Source organism: Scophthalmus maximus, chromosome 2 (genome assembly GCF_022379125.1).
Source record: "Scophthalmus maximus strain ysfricsl-2021 chromosome 2, ASM2237912v1, whole genome shotgun sequence".
Taxonomy (NCBI): Eukaryota; Metazoa; Chordata; class Actinopteri; order Pleuronectiformes; family Scophthalmidae; genus Scophthalmus; species Scophthalmus maximus.
Window position 1 is genome coordinate 31,034,790 of NC_061516.1, and position 25,798 is coordinate 31,060,587.

Sequence of the window (25,798 nt, forward strand, 5' to 3'; positions counted from 1 at the left end):
CACGGGACGCCATGTTTTGGGTAAAAACACGACTCAAACAATGTCACTTTGAAAATCAGCGCCATGGTTTTAGTATTTGTCTGATCAAATATTGTTGAAGCTGATATTTATTAGCCAATGAGCATTTTATTGGTGCATCTCTATTTATGGAAAGAAATTACCATGGCAGTGCTCATAATCATAAATCCCCGTGTTTTTCCAACTTCTATATACAACATTTGACTCTTTACTCAACTTTAAAAAATAGCTTCCAATCCAAGACAAACAAACATTTTCTCCCTCGGTCAATGTTTTGGTCATTACATGTGACCAGGGTTTCCACGCTGGGCCCCGGGTCTCATTTAAACCTGTAAAATGAGAGTTTTCTGGTAGAATTCTCAGACTGTTGGCTAACTTCATAGTAATAATCAACATGTTTCTGGATAACAAAGCTCTCGGAGCATTTAAGTTTGAGTGGCTTTCCATGCCGTGTTGCCAAAGTGTCCCGGCCTCGCCCGGTGCCCAGCTGGCTGCGCCGACAAACATGGAAAGAACATCACCCTCATATTTGACCTCAATAACGAGATTTATGGGGGGGGGGGGGGGGGTCATAAATGTTGAGCGAAAGAGAAAATAAGGCTTGATTTCCCGTGTGAGGCTGGCACTGATGTACCACGCTGGCAGCGGGTGTTTTTAATATCGAGCGGTCTCGTTGCCAAAGCACGTGCAGAATTCGACCGACAGAAATAAATCATGTTGGTTGGAAGTCTGTGAACCCGGCGTGGTGAGTTCAGTGTCCATGTGAAGCGGCGCGGTGGAGACATCACGTTGGAAGGGCAGAGCCATGTGAGGTGTGTTGTATGAATGTTGCAAGGTGTGGGGGTTTTGCCTCAGAAACGTTGGAACCTTCACTTCATCTAACACCTCATATAACAACAGTATGAACACGCAGCGTGGAGAGAATATCAGCAGGACGTGTGCGTGCAGGTGGGTCAGAAAGCGTGCACGTCGAGTTGCAGCACTAGCCGGCTTCGACAAACACAGGCAGGGCCGAGTGGGATGCTAATCCACTGAGTCACAGGGTACAGTTCACTTCCCTTCACACATCCGAGCAGGTACAGGAGGGGATGCGACCTTTGTCCCCTGGCTTTGTGGCCGTGAGGAATGTTTGGTGATGTCAATCGTGTTTGAAAAAGTCTCTCACGCACGCAGGCGTTATCAGCTTTCAGGGTAGCTCACTCACTGTATGGGAAACAAGACCAGGCAGTGTTTCCCTTGGGATTTTTTAAACTTCTTCTCTTGACAGCAGCAATACTGTTGTGATACTGGATCTGTGTTAGTGTGCGTCAGTGGAGCTTTACACCACCTTAGTATCAGAGCTGGGGATTTCTTTATAGGCTTCTGGGGACACAGATTACTGTTAGAGCCCGACCGATATGGATTTTTTGGGGCCAGTGCCGATATCGATATTTGGGAGTACAAGATTGCCGATACCTATACATCGGCCGATATATACTTTTTTTAAGAATCTGTCAGTGATTCCTAAAATGTCGTTATCAAACCTTTATGACAAAGACATGAAATTGAGGCTTGATATTTTAGTTTAACCAAGAACTTTTTCATAAATAACTATAAATTGAGAATACAAATACAACCAAATGTATAGAACTTATAACATATCATTTGACATGAAATGTAAACATAAATGCACTTTTAAAGGCTCAAATCTGCTGGCCGATAATATCGGTCGGGGTCTTAAAATGTCTGTGAAAGGCTAATATCGGCCGATATATTAATATTATATTGAACATAAATAGAAAAAGACAATATAAACTCAATGATAAAATCTGACTTACCAGATGAGTGTACAGGACCAAGTTGCAGCTCAGTCAGTTATGTTTGTATCTCTTTGAAGTTGGCGCCCTCATATGACCAGGGTATTTTGTCAAACATTTTGATTTGTTTGTGTATTGGTTGCGTTTGTGCTTGTAACATTTTTTGAGAGATTAACCTGCTCCATTGATTTCTGAAGTTATGAAAATTACACCTCAGATAAATACATTTTTGTGCTGACATAATCAGAGCCCGGCCGATATGGATTTTTTTTTGGCCTGATGCCAATAAGGATACGAAAGAAAAAAAAAACCAATACCAGAATATTGACCGGTATGTATATATATTGAAAAATGGTCAACCAATCCCATGATGTCGTTATCAAACTCTTGTGACAAAGAAATGTAATTGAGTCTTGATATTTTACAGTGTAACCATTAACTTTTTATAAATCAAATAGAAAACCCTTAATGCAACCATATATACAGAACTTTAATTGAGGAAATAAACAATAATTCACATCTTTTCTGCATTGTTTATTCTGTAAAATAAAAGTTTTCATATCCGCAAACAAAAAACATCGACAGTAAAATGTCTGTGAAAGGATCTTATCGGCCGATTATTAACGGCCAATGATGGTCCTGTACAAATGGTAAGAACTGTGCGATATTTCATACTTCATGCCTATAGGAGAAACGCATCTCATGAAATATTCATGAGATGATCACTTCACACATTAAGTGAGTACTAAAATCTGCCAGATATTCCAGAGGTGTGATTCTCTACTTTCAGATGTTTACGTGTTGCTCATCTGTCCACGGGCAGTTTCCAGAGAGGAGGCAGGGATTGGGTTTCTCCCTTTGAAAGAGGACAGAACTGTTGACGTATCCACTTATGCCGGTTTTAAACGACTGAACCTGCAGGCCCGTGATCTCACCTGCAACCAGGCCAACGCTGGACCTTTTCATCTTCTACCGTTCTCACGGGGAAAAGTCCACGTGAGAGTCACACCATGTAACCACTGCGTTACATGGTAGTGTGTTTTCACCTTCACAGAAGTTCACACACGGAGGCAAACAGCCGCACCTTGGAAAAAGGCTGAACTGCCTGAAAGCAAAACCATTTGAGGGTTCAAATGAAGGGAACAAATCCATTTTTACAACTTCATTTTGATTTGATATGCAATATTACTGCTATAGACAAAAGTTCATTACCACACAGAATCTACAGTCTACTCCTCTTTGTTAGTGGAGCCACATACAGTAGGCCCCTTTGGGACTTTTGACTTGTAAGTAAAGCACAATAACAACCTGTGTCCCAGTATGATGCAACAAGTTAGCCAGCACTCGGGCAGCGTATCGTCTTTATCATTTGTACCTGAGCTTTCGCTGCTGTGTCGTCTCACATATGTCATCTGGAAAAAGGCCCACTGAATTCAAAAGAACCTTTGTTGACAACTATCGTAGTTTTTGTGAAATCTGCTCGACAGATGCTTTATAGTGTAAACTGTAAGATTGCGGTGTGTACGTGCGTGCGTGCGTGTGTTGGAAAATGATTCCTAAGATGTCACTATCAAACCCTCATGAGTCATCATGACTAAGAAATGTAATTGAGACGTGAAATTTTACACTTTAACCTTAAAGGTCATCATAAATAACTTTAAATTAAAAAAAAAACCCACCCAAATATATAGAGCCTGAATTAAGAAAACAATCATAATCCACCATCTTTTCCGCGTTGTCTATTCAGTCAAATAAAAGTTTTCATATTGGCATGTATCAACAAACATAAATGCCGACACCAATAGGCTCATATCACAACAGATACAACAGATATATTGGTAGGGTTCTAACCAAAACCTACTGTACTGCATGAGATTCATCTGTTTAGAGCCCCAGTGTGTATTTTTTCCTAATTTTCTGGCGGCATCTGGTGGTGAAATTGCAAACCGCAACCAACTGAGCACCCGACAGGGCACACTATCGTGGCGCGCCGCTGATTCCATTGGCGGTTTCCGGCAGCCTCTGAAATTCAACTGGAGCATTTTGTGCAGCAACCGTATTCATCACGACGCAGCAGTCGGGTCCAGCTCATGTAAGAATATGTAACTCATTCAAAGTAGATGAAAAAACATATAAACCCATATTAATGGACAATATATTCCATTTCTGTGAATATGTTCTTCTAAATATTACACTGTAGCTTCAAGAGCTGACAAAACAACTTCAGTGATCAATCGACTGTAGAAGTTTTGATCAAAGGATCCTTGCAGATTAAATCAGCAGCGTGTTTCCTCCTGTAGAAATTTGCAGACTCACATTTTGAGTCTGCAAAGATTTTTCCAGGGGCGTCAGCACAACACCTGCAGTGACCTTTGACCCCTAACTTGCCCCCAGGACACCCAGGGGGCTTCACATTGTCCTTCCCTCTTTAGCTGCTGTTGTCCTCCCACAACACATGCTGTTTATCCAAAACACCTTACAGGAGCACGTGGGTGGTCCGACAGGATGGGTTCAGCCCACTGGACCGGTCTGCGCTCCTTCTCTCTCTCATCAGTGTCGCTGGTTGTGACATCACCTCAAACAGCCACAGCAGAGTCAGATGCTTCTGCTCTGAGGAGAACTTATCTAGTCACCGGAGATCGCTTGTACACCATTCCGTGTGATGTTGGGGGTCCGACCCATGTGTTCTGTGTCCATCCATATCTGTGAATTTCCAAGCCAGATGCACCTCGCGTCACACTGACCAGCTGTGCAGATTATACTTCTCTCTACTTCTTTTGTTTCTTTTACAACGCAACAATATTGTGGTACTTTTAATGCGATTCCAGAATAAAGAAAACACAAAAAAATAGGCCCCGTTTTCCCCTCTCTATATACAAGTTTTATGATTCAATTCAATTCTATATTAATTGTATAGCGCCATTTCACAACAGACATTGTCTCAAGGCACTTTACATAGTGAGCATATTGATAACAAGCAACAAGTTCTAATTTCCTGTGAGGATTAGCTGCTTTCCTCGTCTTACGTTACTGTCAACTGTGATTCTCTTTTTTTTTATTTAGGATACATTTAGGTTGTGGACTGAACTTGAAGATGTCACCTTTTAAATGAACCAAACGATTAACAGTTTGCATCCATTTTCATATGAAACGGCCGAGGCTACATCCTCAATTTTCCAGACTTCTCTGGAGTTTTCGAGTTCCTAAAAGCAGAAGTTTAGAAACAAAGACCGGTTGACCAGTCACGACTCGACTACCAGCGGTGAATGCAAAACGTCGTCAGCACTTCATTTGGGCACTTGTTCCACCTTGTCGCCGGGCCAAGAAAAGAAGTCCCTGGTCTTACTTTTCACCATTGTTGATTCTCGTTTGTAGTCTTTCTCTGTAACAAAGTAATCGACTGCTTCCTGTTTACGTTGACACGCACATGCTCCGTGTACGTGAGTGGTCACATGTCAGGTGTGTTAACACGGACGAGGCTCAGTGCTCATCCGCGATCATTTCAAGATGTAAAGCCCCCTGGCCTAAATCAGAGTGACTTATGGTAAGTGATGGTCAGCCCACCACTGAGCCGTGTTGGGGGGTTGCAGTGCTGACTGTGGGACAGTTGCTGTGTAACTGGACGAGCGCCACCTGAAGCAACACGAGCAGAGCGGCAGTCATGACTGGAATGGCTCAGCCTTACGAGCAGCACTTGCCGGACACACACGCAGAACAAGTGTTTCTGAGCAGCTCAGCATTCTCCGGATGCTCGTGATTTTTTAGGACCCCCCCAGACAGGAATCTTCCATCTTATAAACTATCATTTACAGTTACTGTAACACTTACCATCACGTCCCAGATGGGCTTATGTCATGTCTGCTGAAGATGAGCCTTCGCTGTGCGATTAAACATTTAAACATTGCTCAACAATGTCTCAACATTTCATCTGTAGTTTGAATTTTCAGATGATTTCAATTATGGTGTAGTACTTGGTATTTATTAGAAATAGTCTTTCGCAGCTATTGGCAGTAAAATCTTTTGTTCTCGTGTTGTTGTAAATAGGTCACGAGTCAATGTCGTTATCACCAAAGCCTCTAGCATAAATGTGACAGGATGCAGGGGGACCTCTGCAGAACAGAGCGTTTGTAATGCATTTACTTGTTGCACAGCTTCTAGGCCATGCATGGCAGTCTGAGGCACACTTCTCATCGAACGTATTTCATCAAGTGTGTAAAGGTGCTTCAGTAAATATCCAGTTTATTGTTGGTACAAGACAGATCAGGGGCGCTGCTTCGATGCCTCTCTTCTCCGTGTATGACCGTCCATTCACTGAGCATGACGTGTTGTGCAACAGGCTCGGCCTCGTCGTCATACGTCTCATAATCACACAGGTTGAGGTTAAGGTGTTTGACAAGATGTACAGTAGGCATGGCTGAATCGGGGTGGGGTGGGGGGCAGTGTGTTGTCTAAACAATCCCACTTTGTAGTTCCAAAAAAGGCAAACCTCTCCCTTTTCAGAATATCCCACCAGAAAAAAGACATCTGGGCGCCGTCCTAATCTTTGGGAGGGAGGAGGAGTATAAGGGACCCCCCCCCCCAGATTCAAATGTCACAGGGGTCTTGGGTCTCAGGACGGCTCAGTGGTTGATGTGGCTTCTTTGAGGAAGTAGACCGGGTCATGTCCGCCTCTCCTCTGTGACTCGGTGCATTCTTCTCTGTCCGTCCTGATCTGGGTTGGAGGACGGCGCTGAGACCTCACCATGCTGAGGCTGTGGTAGGTAATGGGACGTGGAGGTTTTCTCAGGGCACCACCAGTTTGATCTGGTTGATCTGGTAATGATGACCTCATGAAGCGACAGTGGGGCCACTCTTGAAATGAGAGTAAGAAGCCATGATGAACAAGCCCTTTGTGATGCCCTTTATATTTGTCGTCACACAGGTCACTGCGAAGAGGAAGCTCCTTCACCTTCCTCACCCCGGTACCACAATGGGACTTCAGTCTGGTAAGTGCACGCCTCATTTTCCAATCAAAATAACCTACAGCAGAGGGGTAAAAAAAAAAACCTGAACATGGTGGGCCCATTGCCAAGAAAGAACATGATATACCTGCTTAATTACTTCACATGTAATATACAGTGCATGCACGTTGTGTACAATTTTATAAACATCTGCACATGTCTCTGAGCTGTCCTCTGGCAGACTTCTGTCCTGCAGACTGGGAGCTCACACTTTGAGCACCGCTTCCCATCATAACAATGTCTTCTGCCTTTTAGTCTGGCCTCAGAGTCCAGGAAACGGTACCGCTGTTCACTGTCACGGCGATGAAAGGCTGCTCCTCGGTGGGCCGCAGCTACTCGCACCCAGACAAACCACTATTTACACTTTACACATATTGAGCATTATCCTAAACATTAAAAAAGAAAGAGTTTGACACAGTGGAAATGTTTTTTTATGGGTGATTAGGAATGACTTCTTCAATTTGCTGTATAGGGATGCAAAAGAAGGAAGCAGTCACATGGCAACCACATCATTGACTGGCTTTTAATTAAAACACGGGGAAAAGATGGGAGGTAAATGTGGTACTGATGTCCTCATGTCATGTACATATTCAATCACTGCGTGAAGAGGAAAATATGCTAATTCAAGAAGAAAAGGTGACAATGGTTGATACACAAACAGAGCGGAAAAGGTTGTATTAAATGTGGCATAGGGTTTGATGGTCTGTGACATTTCAAGATATTGTGAGCTGTGATTTTATTGGTTTGAAAGTCACTGTACAGAATCTGGTCCATCCAGGACCAGGGTTGTATTCTCAAAGGATTATGTGTTACCACTGAGGCTTTTCACAGCTAACTGCAGTTTGAAGTTACACAGTCCTAGGCTAGTAGAGGGGGTGGGGTCGACTCTGTAGCTGTGGATGACATCATCTTTCATGAGTGAACTTCCCCACTACGTTTGACAGGTGAGCTCAGCCTGTAAGTGAACATATACATACATCAATATTCTAGGGCTGAAACTAATGATTATTTTCATTATTGATTAATCTGTAAAACTTGTTAGTTGTGAAGACCATAAAATTGTGAAAAATCTCCATCGTCATTCCCAAACCTCAAGACGATGTTTTTTTTTGTCCACACACCAAAGACATTTTGTTTACTGCCACAGAGGAGCAAAGAAACCAGAAAATATGGAGCTGTGTTGTAAGATTGGTACAACATGTCCGTCCTCAGAATATGGTTTTGAAAGTTAAGCTTTGTCGTATTTTTGCATAACACTGATGCAATGAGGCACATGACCTGCACAATGTCACTACATGTGAGCAGGTCTCAGTAACCTGAGAGTTCTCTGAACTGCCTCTAACTTTTCATGGACCCGGGATCTACTTTCTGCACGGAAATCTTTGTGAAATCCTCCGAGACCAAGAACGTAGGAGTCTTAGTGTAGGCATTGACAAACTGTTTCTGCTGGTTCCAGAAGCTTGGAGGTTTTAGGTTCCTTCGCATTGTGGAGTAAACTACTCTTTGCTTCCATTTCCGATGGAATCAAGATGATGGTGATCTGTTCCGAGCTTGCCTCTCTCATCTTCGCCCGTGTGCAGTCAGGCCTTCTCTGTGTGTGTCGAGCACAGAGGAGCCAGGTCTCGCTCCCAGCGAGTAGCAGTCATGCCTGTCCCAGTTTTCTGAATCTGTTCAAATGTTTTATGAATATGTCCCCTGGCCTCTATGCTTTGTGTAACTAGCGTGTATTTACATCTACTACCTCACTCATAGACTGTGATTTCTGTGTGGCTGCTTCCGAGCTGAACCAGGGTCTGTCTCTTGTAGCCAGAGACCAAATTCTGCCTGCTCAGATTTCTTATTCCGCCCTTAACAGAGGAACATAATGACCTTCAAAGGGCTGCCGCCTCTAATAGACTTGCCTGCTCGTGGTTTACAGTCGGCCTTTAAATGAAATGAGCATAACTGAAAACAGCGTACAGATTAGACGGCGAGCAACATGGCGAGTGTGTGTGTGTGTGTGTGTGCGCATTCCGGGGTTTACAGCTGCCTCAAACACGACCCATTCCTCGTCTGAAGGCCGGGGGGAGGAATGAAAGCAACGAGAGAAGGCCAATGGCTCTTTATCTTGTGCCAGCCTGCTGTCTTTGATTTGCAGACATGGCACGCTTAGCTCATCCACCAAAACCATGTGGACCTCATTAGGTCACCCTTTCAATCTACTCCCCTCCTCACTCCCAATTTATCTGTCACTTATAAATCTACCAAACAGCGAGCAGGGAAAGAATCCTGGACGAGGCTTTGTCTCAGTGCCCCTCGTTGCCCTACCTCTCTCTCGCCACTTTGAGCGCGAATGTTTTGCCAGGCCTTTAAATTCGAATTTGGCCAGGTCTTCAGGCTTTGAAGTGGTTAGGGGTTGTTGTGTTCCTTCACTGCTGCCTGGAGCACGGCCCAGGTAGAGGTGGGGGGGCAGCGTCCCCCAGGCGAACTTTGGAGGTAGGTGAGGCGAGCACTCCCCCATCAGGCACGAGACCTCCAGGGGCTTTCTGTCATGGCAAGAATGTGAATCAGATTTCCAGCCCAGTGCCAAGGTGGAGCAGATCAAACCAGCCGGCCGTTTTGGTGGAATGTGAAGGTAATTACCGAGGGCGAGAGTCAGATTCTGAGCTTTTTTTTTGTCTCGTCAAGCAACAAGTTCAGACGGCCAGAGATGTCAGCCTCGAGAGGGCCTCGTCTGATGGAAGAGGCATTCAGGCTTTAATCAGATGATGTGATTTGATGTGGCTGTCGGTGGCTGAGTCGCGTCTGGATTTTCACACAAACATTGATAATGATTGTGGGAAGGTCTCGCCCATATCTACAGAAAATTATAGTCCCACCAACACCGACACCTTCACTCGCTGATAATCGGAACATTTCAGCATTCCATAGACGGCAGGATGTTATATCTAGTAACACTTGATAACGCAGAAAGCATCCGCGGTGCTGCGCTCACGTGGACGCTCATCCTTCTCAGAGAGAGAACCAGCACGCTGCACCGTTGCTCTGCTATACAATCGCACTTTGATTGTTGCATTGCAGTTGTCCACTACCTCGGATTCATGCCTCTCGATAACTGATTACATGTGTTGAACGAAATGAGATCTGAGCCGTTTCCACGAGCTCTCTGTGATGTTTTACAGGCTTCTGATACCTGATCGTAAATGTTTGTTGCAATGCTGCATTGATCAGTGATCATGTTTGATCCAGGACACCCGAGGTACACGTGCTGTAAAGGGGCAGTAAGACATTTTTGGACAAAGATGGTTTGTTGTTAATCCTGTGACTGCATTTACAGAACCGGGGCTAAGCCGAAAAACCAAAAAGGTTCTGCCGCATACACACGAGGGGATATTCGCTGAATTTGACAAAAAAGTGTATTGGATTAAAATCGCTTACTGCCCCTTAAAATAAAATCAAGATTTTAGCTGTCCTCGCTTAAAGTAAGAAAATACAAACTAAAATGAGATGGTGGCTTTTCCACGTCGCTACAGAAGATGAAACCAATTTGGAACATGGGCCGCAGGCTGCTCCACTCCACAGATTGTGTCCGTGCCCCCGACCAAGCATCCATCTTTTGAATTAGATTTTCAGACCTAAATGTTTCATTCTCTGTATAGTTTCTCTCTCTTCCTCCCTCCACCTCACCCCGTCCGCAGAGTAAATATGTATCCATCTTCTCACCAGACTGTACGTGCTAAACACCTCTCCTATCTACGTGCCCGGGTCAGAATACGCAGGTTGTCGGGCCGTAGTATGGATCTGGTTTTTCTTCACACATCTGACCCATGATGTCATGGTAATATGAACCGTGGCTGTAACCTATGTGCTATTGTAGGAGATGTGGCCGGCAACACACCTCTCAGCAGGCTGCTTTCTAAAGGCAGAAAAAGCCAAAGCTCTCATTGTGTGGAGCTCAAAGTGTTGAAACTTGTGTAGTGACAGCTCTTCATCAGCGCTGTGTCTTTGTGCATCTGTTGTGTGTGGACAGCATTATCCTTTTGTGTGACATCGAAAATCTTTCAGTCACTCCCACAGATGAGTAATAAAGTAACCTCGAAAAACGTCTATAGCCTGTGTGTGTGTGTGTGTGTGTGTGTGTGTGTGTGTGTGTGTGTGTGTGTGTGTGTGTGTGTGTGTGTGTGTGTGTGTGTGTGTGTGTGTGTGTGTGTGTGTGTGTGTGTGTGTGTGTGTTTGAACAAGTCGCTGCTTGGAGTGTGTTATTCCATCTGCGAGCTGCTGACGGAGGGATTTCCAAAGGTGGGAGGGACAGGATGGCTAATTTTCTTCTCCCTTTCCCCCGTCGTGTCTGTTTTTGCACAGAGATTACGCTTGTGTCGTTTTTATCTCACATGTAAGACCTGCGCCTAAGACAATATTTAACTTGGAGGGAGCACTCGCGCTTAGCACGCATGCTGAGCAGAACTGTACCTGAGTGTTACTGTCCATTCACGTTACTATCTCTATCATTACATTCTGTGTGTGTGTGTGTAAATGAATTTATGTGTGTATGTGTGTACATTTATCTATATGTATTGTAGTGTGTGTGTCTGTGTGTATACCGTCCGTGTGCATTTTATCGTGTTTTGTATGTGTATGATATTTATGTGTGTGTGTGTGTGTGTGTGTGTGTGTGTGTGTGTGTGTGTGTGTGTGTGTGTGTGTGTCTCTGTGTGTCTCTGTGTGTGTGTGTGTATAATCTTCTGTATATGTCTATACATCATGTATAAACACATGTAACTTTATCTGAAGTTAATCTGTGAGCTCAGTTCATTCCTCCCTCAGTGAAACGTCTCTGCTGAGCTCAGCTCCTGCAGGTCTGAGTGAAAGTCTCCTGAGTGGATGAACTCAGTCTTTTGTTATTCAGCTCTTTTCACAGACTCCTATTGAGATGCAGCCAACTGAACCATGCTCTTCGTTGTGAAGTCGCCATGCAGGGGAAATATTTAACAGTGTTTGGTGGAATTTGTTAAGCAGATAGCTCTTAAACTTTTATGGTTGTGGGAAAACAAACAGTTTAGCCCGCAGAGGAAATGCCCCGCCGGGCTTCAACACAAACAAACACACGCACACACACACACGCACACGCACACACACACACACACACACACACACACACACACACACACACACACACACATTACACACACACACCTGTCTCCAGCCATTCACTGTCAGCCACCCGTGACCATTATATATCCATTTTGTCCCTCCTCACCTCGCTGGTCCATCAGGTCTCGACAACCTGTGTGTCCAGGCAGAAGCATTCTGGCTTCCATGGTTAATGGGGCGCAGTAACTGAGCCCAGGGGGGGAGGTCGTGGGGGTCGTCCCATCAGCCACCTCTGCTCCTCTGGGCTTTTACGAGCCTCAGCCTCAACAGGCCAGACTGCTGTTCTCACCTGCTTACTGACTCTCGCTGACTGACAGTCCGCATGCAGGTGTTAAAGTGTCCCGCTGCTTAATTAACCCTTTCCTGTGCTCCGCAGGACCTACAGCAGTGTATATTATAGCTTTACAATGGAGCTATAGGGTAAATCTGCATAACTGGCCTGAGGTACAAGCCAGCAACGGTGGGGGCTGTAAATGTTTCTACGCTAGTCTCACCTCGGCACCCAGACAAGGATGTGTACTACATCAGAAAAGAAAGAAAATACACTAAATATTACTTATGCAAGGGCTCTCAGTTTTTTAAAATTGAAATCCCAGGAATTTGAAAGTGTTTGCTTCAGTGTTTGCCCTGCAGATACGATATGAAGACAGCTGTGAGAGTCAATACAACAAACAGATATCATGTGTATTCCAGACTCCTGCTATGTGTGTAAATGTCTGTAGCGGACGCGATTCCTCACCTCCTGCATCGTAACGGCATTTGATGACATCAACATCCTTAATGACACCACTCATGTCTTTTCCACAGAAACGGAAGCGCAGAGAGAAGGATGACGGCGACGCGCTCAGCATCTGCAGTGTGGACTTCAAGGTAAATACACATGGCTGCAGTGAACCCTGACCTCAGGTCGGATTATTCAGAGACCAGGGCTTCCAGGGTTTATAAAACAATTGTTTATTATGAAACACAACCAATTTTGTAATGTCGTGTTTCTTTTAGTTATGGCATTGTAGAAGTCCCCATCCACTCAAAAAAGTGTCTTTCTTCTGTTCCTGTCCTCTAAAATGTCTGACATTGACTATAGTGAATTGTATCTGGTGTTTTCACTGTCCTCTCCTCCAGGAGGACATTTCTGTGCACTTCTAGCTAGATTCAATACGTCACAAATACAGAAAAGCAATCGCTGTCGAATATGCAAATATGAGGCAAAGAAACCGGGAACTTCCAGTGCAGCAAAGGCAGACAGTTACCGTTAGCATTAGCACTTAGCATCATGAGTGGACGGCAGGTGTGTCAGCAGAGAGTTAGCGTTAGCATTAGCAGTTAGCATCATGCGAGGACGGCAGGTGTGTCAGCAGACAGTTAGCGTTAGCATTAGCAGTTAGCATCATGAGTGGACGGCAGGTGTGTCAGCAGACAGTTAGCATTAGCAGTTAGCATCACGAGAGGACGGCAGATGTGTCAGCAGACAGTTAGGATTAGCAGTTAGCATCATGAGAGGACGGCAGGTGTGTCAGCAGACAGTTAGCGTTAGCATTAGCAGCTAGCATCAGGAGTGGACGGCAGGTGTGTCAGCAGACAGTTAGCGTTAGCATTAGCAGTTCGTGAAAGTTTTATGGCGGAATATCGCCGCTAGCCATCTTGTTGCGCACATTCTTCCACTGGTCAACCTAGCGCGAACAGCTGTGGTGGGCGGGGCCTGTGTTATTAGCATATCATGAATATCCATAGTCTCAGAATTCCTCAATGAGGAAGAGAGAGTGGATGGTTTCCAGTACCATTTCAGATGGTAGACAGTGTTATTGCTATACTTTAAAACGTGACTGGTGGGGAACTTTAAGTTTTAAAAAACCACCATGCAGAAAGTGAAACTGTTCTTAGTAAGACAAGTCCTGCTTCAAAGACCCCTGGTGGTCTGCAAACCCCATGTGTAAAACCAGTAAATGGGATCCACATATCTCTTTAATGTCAGACCACACACTCTACACGCATTCAGTTCCATTTCACAGAATGAAGTCAAATCAAATTAAAGCTGCGAGCAGCGATGATCGGGCCCTCGCACTCTCGCCGTCGGGGACGCGCCGGCAGCCGCTCTCGACGCGTCCGCCGAGTCTCGCGACGGCCGGTCGGGACGCGCCGATTTCTCTTCCCCGCGTCCTCACTTTGAAAATGCCGTCTTCCTGGCGGGTTAAGCTCGTGGCACCGACAGACTTCAGGTCGAAAAATCATAAAGGTCGACTTCCGGTTGACACACGGTCAAAACTTTCACAGTACAATATCAGCCTTGTCTCACAACTAAGTCGACCAATTTTGAGGTTTCTGCAGTGAACCTGCCAGGCAGAGGAAGTAAAAGTCAAATTTCTAACGACCTGTTACCATTAGGTGGCGCTATGACTTGTGTTAGATTATGACATTGTAGATGTGTTGAGGGTGGGACTGTTATCATGCCTGAGAAGTTTGGATCAGATCAGACCATGTACCTTTGATTTGGAGCAACTTCCTGTGCATGGCGAATCACGCTTCACCACGGCCGCGCCTTTCAATGTAGACTAAATCTTTTGATATTGTTTGATCAGGGACGCCTCCTCTACGCGTTGCTAAAGTTTGAGGCAGATCCGAATAACCGCCTAAGAGGAGTTCGTCAAAGTGCGTCGCCTTCCGTTCACTGCTTACGCCAAGGTAAAATCCAAAATGGCTGACTTCCGGTTGGGCGGAGCTAATTGCTCCAAGAGGCTTTTTTGTAGGTCGTTGGAAGATACACTAGCCGACCGAATTTGGTTCTTCTACGTCAAATTTAAAGGCGTTAGAATTGACTTTTAATTGTTGTAGGGGGCGCTATGGAGCCATTTTGACACAATTGGACAAAAGACACATATCAGACATATTGTCTTGCCACTCTGAACATGTCTGCCATGTTTCGTGAGAAACAAAGCATCATAAGTGCCTCAAACATGTATCGGTATTTGATGGCGAACAGGGCGTCACCATGGCAACAGCGTTTGACACATGGTCAAAAATTTCACAGTACAATATCAACCACGTCTCACAACTACGGTGACCGAATATGAGGTTTCTCCATTGAACCTGCGAGGCACAGGACGTAAAAGAAGAATTTCAAACTTCCTATTACCATTAGGTGGCGCTATGACTTATGTCCAAAATTGACATTCAGATGTGTTTATGGCGGGACTGTTATCATGCCTGAGAAGTTTGGATCAGATTAGACCATGTACCTTTGATTTGGAGCAACTTCCTGTGCATGGCGAATCACGCTTCACCGCGGCCACGCCTTTCGATGTGGACTAAATCTTTTGATATCGTTTGATCAGGGATGCCTCCTCTACGCGTTGCTAAAGTTTGAGGCAGATCCGAATAACCGCCTAAGAGGAGTTCATCAATGTGCGTCGCCTTCCGTTCATTGCTTACGCCAAGGTAAAATCCAAAATGGCGGACTTCCGGTTGGGCGGAGCTAATTGCTCCAAGAGGCTTTTTTGTAGGTCGTTGGAAGATACACTAGCCGACCGAATTTCGTTCATCTACGTCAAATTTAAAGGCGGGGGCCATGACTTTGAAATGTTGTAGGGGGCGCTATGGAGCCATTTTGACATAATTTGACAAAAGACACATATCGGACATATCGACTTGCCACTCTGAACATGTCTGCCATGTTTCGTGAGAAACAAAGCATCATAAGTGCCTCAAACATGTATCGGTATTTGATGGCGAACAGGGCGTCACCATGGCAACAGCGTTTGACACATGGTCAAAAATTTCACAGTACAATATCAGCCACGTCTCACAACTACGCTGACCAAATTTGAGGTTTCTCCATTGAACCTGGGAGGCACAGGACGTAAAAGAAGAATTTCAAACTTCCTATTACCATTAGGTGGCGCTATGACTTATGTCCAAAATTGACATGTAGATGTGTTTAGGGCGGGACTGTTATCATGCCTGAGAAGTTTGGATCAGATTAGACCATGTACCTTTGATTTGGAGCAACTTCCTGTTCGTGGCGAATCACGCTTCACCACGGCCACGCCTTTCGATGTGGACTAAATCTTTTGATATCGTTTGATCCGGAAGGCCTCCTCTACGCGTTACCCAAGTTTGAGACGGATACGATGAATCGCCTAGGAGGAGTTCGCGAAAGTACGACGCCTTCCGTTCGCCGCCTACGCCAAGGTAAAATCAAAATGGCGGACTTCCGGTTGGGCGGAGCTAATTGCTCCAAGAGGCTTTTTGGTAGTTCGTCGGGAGGTACATGAGCCCACCGAATTTGGTTCTTCTACGTCAAATTTAAAGGTGGGATAATTGACTTTTAAGTGTTGTAGGGGGCGCTATGGAGCCATTTTGACACAATTGGACAAAAGACACATATCGGACATATCGACTTGCCACTCTGAACATGTCTGCCAAGTTTCGTGAGACACAAAGCATCATAAGTGCCTCAAATATGTATTCGTATTTTATGGCGAACAAGGCGTCACCATGGCGACAGCGTTGGACATATGGTCACAAATTTCATAGTACCACGTTAGCAACTTCTTACAACTTAGCTGACCAAATTTGATGATGATGTGGTCAACCTATAAGACAGAGGGCGTAAAAGTGTACACACATGTTACTTCCTGTTGCCAGTAGGTGGCGCTATGACCTATGTCCAATATTGAAATGCCAATCTGTTCAGGGCGAGATTGTTATCATGCCTGAGAAGTTTGGGTCCGTTCGGAGCATGTACCTTCGATTACGAGCGACTTCCGTTTTCATGGCGAGGGATCGAAATTCGCCACATATTCGCCACGCCGTCACAGCGGGGGGCTCTGACGTACACTCAAACTTTTGATATCGTTTCATCCCATGGGTCTTCAGATGACACACGACAAATTTGAAGTTGCTCATGTGAAATTTGTAGTAGTAGTTCATTAAAATATGGCACGTGAAATATGGATTTTGACACAAAATGGCCGACTTCCTGTTGGTCATAGGAAATTTTGCCAAGAGGTTTTTTGTCAGTCCCGACAAGATGTATCTGCCTCCCAAATTTCATTTTTGTAGGATACTCCAAAAATTTTTTTCCTATACCCGCTGATTTTTCCAGGGGGCGCTGTGAAGCCCCTGGGCCACACCCGGTGCCGGGCCTCTGGGCCTGAGTAGCGGGAGCAGTTTATGACGTGTGTGTCAAGTTTCATAACTTTTGGTTCATGGGAACAGGGTGTAAAATGAGTGAACGATGCTGAATAAGAATAATAAGAATAATAATTAAAGCTGCGAGCAGCGATGATCGGGCCCTCGCACTCTCGCCGTCGGGGACGCGCCGGCAGCCGCTCTCGACGCGTCCGCCGAGTCTCGCGACGGCCGGTCGGGACGCGCCGATTTCTCTTCCCCGCGTCCTCATTTTGAAAATGCCGTCTTCCCGGCGGGTTCAGTTCGTGGCACTGACAGACTACAGGTCGAAACATCAAAAAGGTCGACTCACGGTTGACACACGGTCAAAACTTTCACAGTACAATATCAGCCTTGTCTCACAACTAAGTCAACCAAATTTGAATTTTCTCCAGTGAACCTGCCAGGCAGAGGAAGTAAAAGTCAAATTTCTAACGACCTGTTACCATTAGGTGGCGCTATGACTTGTGTTAGATTATGACATTTTAGATGTGTTGAGGGTGGGACTGTTATCATGCCTGAGAAGTTTGGATCAGATCAGACCATGTACCTTTGATTTGGAGCAACTTCCTGTGCATGGCGAATCACGCTTCACCACGGCCACGCCTTTTGATGTAGACTAAATCTTTTGATATCGTTTGATCAGGGATGCCTCCTCTACGCGTTGCTAAAGTTTGAGGCAGATCCGAATAACCGCCTAAGAGGAGTTCATCAATGTGCGTCACCTTCCGTTCACTGCTTACGCCAAGGTAAAATCCAAAATGGCTGACTTCCGGTTGGGCGGAGCTAATTGCTCCAAGAGGCTTTTTTGTAGGTCGTTGGAAGATACACTAGCCGACCGAATTTCGTTCATCTACGTCAAATTTAAAGGCGGTGGCCATGACTTTGAAATGTTGTAGGGGGCGCTATGGAGCCATTTTGACATAATTTGACAAAAGACACATATCGGACATATCGACTTGCCACTCTGAACATGTCTGCCATGTTTCGTGAGAAACAAAGCATCATAAGTGCCTCAAACATGTATCGGTATTTGATGGCGAACCGGGCGTCACTATGGCAACAGCGTTTGACACATGGTCAAAAATTTCACAGTACAATATCAGCCACGTCTCACAACTACGCTGACCAAATTTGAGGTTTCTCCATTGAACCTGCGAGGCACAGGACGTAAAAGAAGAATTTCAAACTTCCTATTACCATTAGGGGGCGCTATTACTTTTGTTCAATTATGACATGTAAATGTGTTGAGGGCGGGACTGTTATCATGCCTGAGAAGTTTGGATCAGATTAGACCATGTACCTTTGATTTGGAGCAACTTCCTGTTCATGGCGAATCACGCTTCACCGCGGCCACGCCTTTCGATGTGTAGTAAATCTTTTGATATCGTTTGATCCGGAAGGCCTCCTTTACGCGTTGCTAAAGTTTGAGGTGGATCCGAATAACCGCCTAGGAGGAGTTCGTCAAAGTACGTCGCCTTCCGTTCGCCACCTACGCCAAGGTAAAATCCAAAATGGCTGACTTCCGGTTGGGCGGAGCTAATTGCTCCAAGAGGCTTTTTGGTAGGTCGTCGGAAGGTACATGAGCTGACCGAATTTGGTTCTTCTATGTCAAATTTGAAGGTGTTAAAATTGACTTTTAAGTGTTCTAGGGGGCGCTATGGAGCCATTTTGACACAATTGGACAAAAGACACATATCGGACATATCGCTTTGCCACTCTGAACATGTCTGCCAAGTTTCGTGACAAACAAATTATCATAAGTGCCTCAAATATGTATTCGTATTTTATGGCGAACAAGGCGTCACCATGGCGACAGCGTTTGACATGTGGTCACCAATTTCATAGTACCACGTTAGCAACTTCTTAAAACTTAGCTGACCAAATTTGATGATGATGTGGTCAACCTATAAGACAGAGGGCGTAAAAGTGTACACACATGTTACTTCCTGTTGCCAGTAGGTGGCGCTATGACCTATGTCCAATATTGACATGGCAATCTGTTCAGGGCGAGATTGTTATCATGCCTGAGAAGTTTGGGTTCGTTCGGAGCATGTACCTTCGATTACGAGCGACTTCCGTTTTCATGGCGAGGGATCGAAATTCGCCAAATTTTCGCCAAGCCGTCACAGCATGGGCCTCTGACGTACACTCAAGCTTTTGATATTGTTTCATCCCATGGGTCTTTAGATGACACACAACAAATTTGAAGTTGCTCATGTGAAATTTGTAGGAGTAGTTCATTAAAATATGGCATGTGAAATATGGATTTTGAAACAAAATGGCCGACTTCCTGTTGGTCATAGGAAATTTTGCCAAGAGGTTTTTTGTCAGTACCGACAAGATGTATCTGCCTCCCAAATTTCATTTATGTAGGATATGCCAAATTTTTTTTTCCTATACCTGCTGATTTTTCCAGGGGGCGCTGTGGAGGCCCTGGGCCACACCCAGCGCCGGGCCTCTGGGCCTGAGTAGCGGGAGCAGTTCTTAACGTGTGTGCCAATTTTCACGTATTTGCGTATATGGGAACAGGGTGTAAAATGAGTGAGCGATGCTGAATAAGAATAATAAGAATAATAATAATAATCCTTACGGAAACAATAGGGCCTTGCACCTCGGTGCATGCGGCCCTGGTGCATGCAATGCCCCAGGTCCGCGCACCTCGGTGCTCGGGCCCTAATAATCCTTACGGAAACAATAGGGCCTTGCACCTCGGTGCATGCGGCCCTGGTGCATGCAATGCCCCAGGTCCGCGCACCTCGTGCTCGGGCCCTAATTAAGAACGTGCGGTTGCGGGTTAGAAAAACACCCAAGCAAATAAAAGCAATGCAGCAGGGAGAAAAAGCAGGCTTCCAAAAACGATGTTTTGTAAATGCCATAACATGTTAGTGTGTTGATAACAGGCCAGTAGAACAGGAAGAGCAAAGCACAAACAGGCAACCACGAGCTTCAAGCTCTTAACTTGCTTGTCCTGGTGACACAAGGCGTATTTAGACATAAAAGAGCAGCGCCATATATTCACTGCACTGAAAATAAAAATTCAACCTCATGTAGTTGTTTCATGCATCTGCTGTACCCTCATGACCCGTTCAATATGGATTCTCAGGCCCCTTGGTTGGGACCCAGTGAACAAACACACCGACTGAAGTTTCGTTGGAAAATATCTCAAATCAGAAGAAAAGCATCCGCACACTCAAATCAATTCCGGTGAATTTCTCTGAGCTCCAGCACCTCCAGCCGTGCCGGGTACTGGATGAGTGGTTTGCTTTTTACTTATTTTTAGACAACTTCTGAGTTGTTTGCGCACGTAAATAGCCTTTTCAGAGTAAAACTCTTCCTAGTAAACAGTCTTCTCCCATCATGAGTTCCATTTTTGGTGCTCGACACACGCTCAGTGACACATCATTTCCAGTGTTGGTTTGTCTCATGTGGTTCTAGTTTATGGTGTTGTTAACAAACCTTGATAACAGAAGCACCGTGTTGTCTAATGCTGGATCTGGAGGTGTGTGTGCTCCTCCTGTTTATTCAGAGCATATCATCAACATGACCGTGCTTATCACCGAAAGACATCAGGATACAGCCTGTGGAGGCCGGCCGTTCGTTACACCAGGGCAGGTTCCATTTGCTCTCAGACTGGCCAGGTTGGGAAATATTCTGAGATTCGGTGTGTGGGTGTTAAATGAGCACACCTACACATCTGCACACAGAGATCTGTCAGAGCGATTCGACTGTCGGATCAACTTGTCATAACCGAACACCCAGTCGCTTCGGGCACATTTCACTCTTCACCAGCCTTGTGAGTTTAGTTAGTAGATGTCTGAAGCGGTTGTGTGTACAGAAGAGCACAAGGTTTACTGCCTCTTGAGTCTGATCTGAGTCTTTTGGTTCCTGTCTCTAATTAGAACTATTTGGCTGCAAATCTCCTCTAGTGAGAATATGAACCAGTTTGCAGTCGTCGCCTCCCTCCATCCACACAGGCTGTTTGTGTCCTCCGCCCACAGCAGAGGGATTAGCACAGACCTGCAGCTTTAACCAGTTGGATCAGATTCTGTGATTTACATAAACACAATTCAAACAGTGTTTCTGTGTATTTTATTTCCCAGCTGAGCTGCTTCCAGCACGGTATAATACACAGGCATCAGCTGTGGGAATCCCTTGTTAAACATATGGCTGCTGCGGGTTCACCGCTGCCCTTGGCTCCCACTCCAAATGGAGCTGTTCAGTCAAATCAGAGTTCCAATGAATGGCCTGAGCAGCTGGCTCTTTCTCAGCATCTCAATTTGTTGCTCACTGTTGTTTTTTTAAAAATAATATTGTAATGATTAGGGCGGCAGCTACATTACTGTAGCAGCAGCTACTATAACACCTTATTGTCCAATCTACCCCCCCCCCCCCCCCCCCCCCCCTTTTTAAAAAAAAATCACAGCAGATTTTTTTTAAGATGCAAAACTCAGTCAATTGATCTACGACAGAGTTTTAGGGCCAGATTGAGGAGAAAAATCTAAGTGAGACTAAAGTTGCTGCAACATCGCATGGAAACTCCGATGAAGCCTTGAGCACCGCGGTTTTGTAACTACCTCCTGTTTGGTTCTGGAAAGAGCTCACCTATTTGTTGTCGACAAAGTTCACGCCACTGTCTGCGTGAGTGAAGACTAAAAACGTACGATAATAACTCCTGATTTTACCGACATTGGAAATTTGTCTGCGACAGTAAAAGCGCTGGACAGGTGAGAAGGTTCACGTCTCACGGACCCTCACACAGACTCGTTCACACTCAGTAAGCAGATATGGGTAAAGTGCAACATTACCCACAGTGGACGGGAAAAATCTGTGGCTGATCATATCAGCCAACTCCTCTGTGGAACTCATCACACCCCTTCTGATTCAATTCAATTCAATTCAATTTTATTTGTATAGCGCCATATCACAACATACATTGTCTCAAGGCACTTTACATAGTGAGGTCAATATTACAATATTACAGGGAAAACCCAACAAATCCCACAATGAGCAAAGCACTTGGCGACGGTGGAGAGAAAAAACTCCCTTTTAACAGGAAGAAATCTCTGACAGAACCAGACTCAGTGATCATCTGTGTCCATCTCCGTCGTAGCGTCCTCCTCACTGGGTTGGCTGATGACTGTGCCCTGGTCCCGCCCTGTTGGTCTCAACAATAAGGCCTTCAGAGTGAGTGACGCACGTGGTGTTTTCAGTTGAATCACCTGAGCTGTAACTCAAGCCTGAATTCCATGAAAATCTCCGAGCTGGTGTTGATCAGAAAACACTGCACTTTACTTCTGCAAGGAATACACGAGTACAGTTACGGGTGGCAGCACCCCAGTGCCCGTGACCACAGAAGACCCCTGTGTGAATTGTCCATCCGTTACTGTGCCACTGCCAGCGTGACTTTAAACTTGGCAAGTGCGGCTTCTCTGTTTGTGCGTCTGTATCACCTTTGTTTTGTCCACAGAGCGTTGGCGGGTTTCGCCCCCGAGTCTTAGTTACCTCGCCGTGTGTGTGTTTGGTAGCAACCAGGGCTCGTTCAGTTCTGGGTGTGAACACTGACAAAACAAAACATCAGGAGAAAAGAAACTACAACTGTTGAGTAATCCGAGGACGGTTTGAGGACTGCGGTTTTTGTTTCTACAGGCTGCTGGAGGATTACGTCACCGTCTACATCTTCTGCATATCCCCATCTTTATTTAATTATAAGCACAGGGGAGTGGAGGTATTTATAGGTCCCTGGCCTCTACACAGAAACCTCCTTGATTAATAGTAGTTAAAATCTCTCCATCACGCCCCATACTGAGGGCCGGATTTAGACATATACTCAATCCTAAACCCTCTGGGTTTGTTTTTTATTTGATTTGTTTCGGAAGTTTGTTACAGATTCTCAGTATCAGTTCAAGTAAGAGACAAATAACAACACTGACTATACAGGACCCTGGGAGACGGATGTCGGTGCAATTTAATTAGACATATCACTTTTACAAAAGGCTATGGAGGGAAATGTTATTGTGTTTACTTAATTAGACATATCACTTTTACAAAAGGCTATGGAGGGAAATGTTATTGTGTTTACTTAATTAGACATATCACTTTTACAAAAGGCTATGGAGGGAAATGTTATTGTGTTTACAAGCAATCCTGCGGATTCAACTCTGACAGCGCATAGGTCCTTGTGCACCGGTCGCTGGCACAATGTATGGTCAAAATTTAGAGAAAGCATCATTATTGGACTCAGGATGATTATCAAACACTTGAGATTGTTTTATAAGAGGAGAAAAGAAAGAGGTATTGGTGTAAAGAGGTTGTGAAATGAGAAATGAACAATAAACACAGGGACCCTGGATTGAAACTGGGAACATTTCCCGAGATCATAATCAGATCAGCCGTAGGCTTGTACTCCAAGTGTCCATTGATGCGACCTGCACTGATGAATAAACAGAAATGAAACAAACTGAGAAATGGTCACACTGGTCCATAAAGGGTTTTAAGATCCGTCCGTGTGATGCCGAAAGTCGTCTTCTTTCAGAATGTACCAAGAAAGGAAAAAGTGGGTATTCAACAGAATATTACATAAGCATTGTCCTCTCAGCGGTCCTGTCAAGTGAAGCCGTGTAAAACATTTTTCCTGTAAGAGGCACTTGACTGTGGATGACTAAACCCGTCACTTTCATCAGACAGATGAAACCAGAGGTGAGACATGCTCCGTGTCTGAAGGGGGATTTAGACGACGCTCCCATCAATCAACAAAACATCAAATGACTTGTTATTAGTTTATGAGGGAAGAATGGTGTTCCTCCCTCCATGTGCTGTGCTGGAACGTTGTCCTCGTCCACGTTATCCTCACTGGGAAATGGCAGGAAGGTCAAATGTGGGATATTTTAATTAAGTGACAGAGGTGAGAGGTCAGCTGTTGCTACCTAGAAAGATGAGATGTTCACTCCATGTTCTGTTGCTGCTGACCTTGATCAGCAGAGGGCGGCAGTACCTCCTCCGTCCTCCTTGTTTGAGTTGGTCAGCAGCTCAGTTCCTTCCCCAAAGCTGTAATTAGGCCCCGCGTGTCGTGCGCTCACTGCTGCTGATGTGGACGTGGAGCTGAGCTCAGCCCCTCGGGCCTCGGAGCGCAGTCTGTCCCTGGCACGGCATAGGGTTAGACAGCGGTGAAACTCCGCCACTCACTGCATTACTCATCCCGCTTTCCCCGCTCTGCGCTCGGATTGGCAAGTCGGCGTGCGTGCATGTGTGTTTGTTCCAGTGTGTAAATCACGGCTGCACTCCAGCTGCAGCGCGGTGTGACTAGGGGGCGGCGGGGCCAGGCAGGCCCGGCCATGTTGTGTTTAGTTTTTATAGTGGCTGGGCCAGATGTACAGCTGATTCAGCGCTAGGTCTCCCCACAGTGTGAGTAAGAGCGCGGCTGCCCGGGGTCCTCGCGATGTATGGAGAGACTAAACACAGACAGATCCGTTTTTAATTAGATCCTCTCTGACTCCTCAGTCTGCATAGTTGTTCGCTCTGCTGGAGTCACGGGATCCACTCTCCTATTCCACTCTGTTTTGAAGGATGGACACCTTCCAGACCCAGTGTGCTGTTGGTCTGCAGCAGATGAGCTCTCCAGACCGCTCCGTCAACACTCTGTACACCTCGACCATCATCTGTGTTGTGTCACCCCCACACACACACCTCCATGTTGACCCAGGAGGATGGGCCACAGTCCGTAAGGGCTTGTCCATTTGCCCAAGACACATTGAGTCACACCGTGACGCCGTGACACCCGGCCTCGCAGGACACATTATCACAACTAACACCTCCACTTCTCGCTGTGCATTTGTGCTCCAGCTGCGTGGGTGTGCGCGCCTCAGGGGTGGCTGTCCGTCAGCCCGTCTGCCGGAGTCGCCTCGCCCACGGTGGCTGTGCAAACGTGCATGAAAAAGAGCCACAGGTCTGTTTTGGATTTTTTCTTTCAGTTTGGCCCTTTGTCTTTAGTGAAATTGGCAAACATGTTGCCCCCCCATTGGGCCAATCAACATAAGGATGCTAGTCACACCCCACCCCCCCAACGGCACAATCAATACACAGGTTTCACTCTAAACATCTGGCTGAACTGTGCCCCTACTTTTGATATTCTAATTGATCACCTCCCCCATTTCAGCTGATGGTACTGATAACGGAGTTAGAAGAAAAGAGCAGGGAGCGTAGCCTCACAGCGCAGAAACTGCTTTAATAAGCCGACATGAAGCTCCAAAGTCAAATCACTGTGTAGTCGACTCATTTACGATACATCAACCAGAGTTGGTCGTTGAGTTTCAAAGCTTTTGGGGCCTGACATCCGTCGTGGTAGAAGCTGAGACAAAACAATCCCTCTATTGTTTTGGGGCTGGAACATTAATCATACTTGAAGGTTTTAGTTTTAGTGAGTTCTATTAGACTGTTTGAAAATATTGAAGCCTTAAATTCCACCTGAATAACGTGCAGTTAAAAAAACAAACATATCTTCATCATGACTCTAATGGTCATTAAGGATCACAGTAATGTGGGGATATAAAGTCATAACTGTTTCTGATCAGCTTGACTATTTTACAAGTTAAGTCTTATTCTTAGAAACAAACAGTGCCATCAATTCCTGAAAACTAAATTCGAATAACAATCACCTGACATGTAGCGTAGAGGCCGATTATCTGCCAA

At 45.4% G+C, this 25,798-nt stretch overlaps 1 protein-coding gene across 1 annotated transcript in view; it reads left to right on the forward strand.

Annotated features, from left to right (window-relative positions):
* The window catches only part of net1 (neuroepithelial cell transforming 1), a 35,158-nt gene that overhangs the window by 1,214 nt on the left and 8,146 nt on the right, over nucleotides 1-25,798 (forward strand). Inside the window, exons 2-3 of the mRNA XM_035626254.2 lie at nucleotides 6,736-6,799; nucleotides 12,752-12,814. Coding sequence (XP_035482147.1) covers nucleotides 6,736-6,799; nucleotides 12,752-12,814 — 127 coding nt within the window. The remainder of the gene's footprint in view (nucleotides 1-6,735; nucleotides 6,800-12,751; nucleotides 12,815-25,798) is intronic.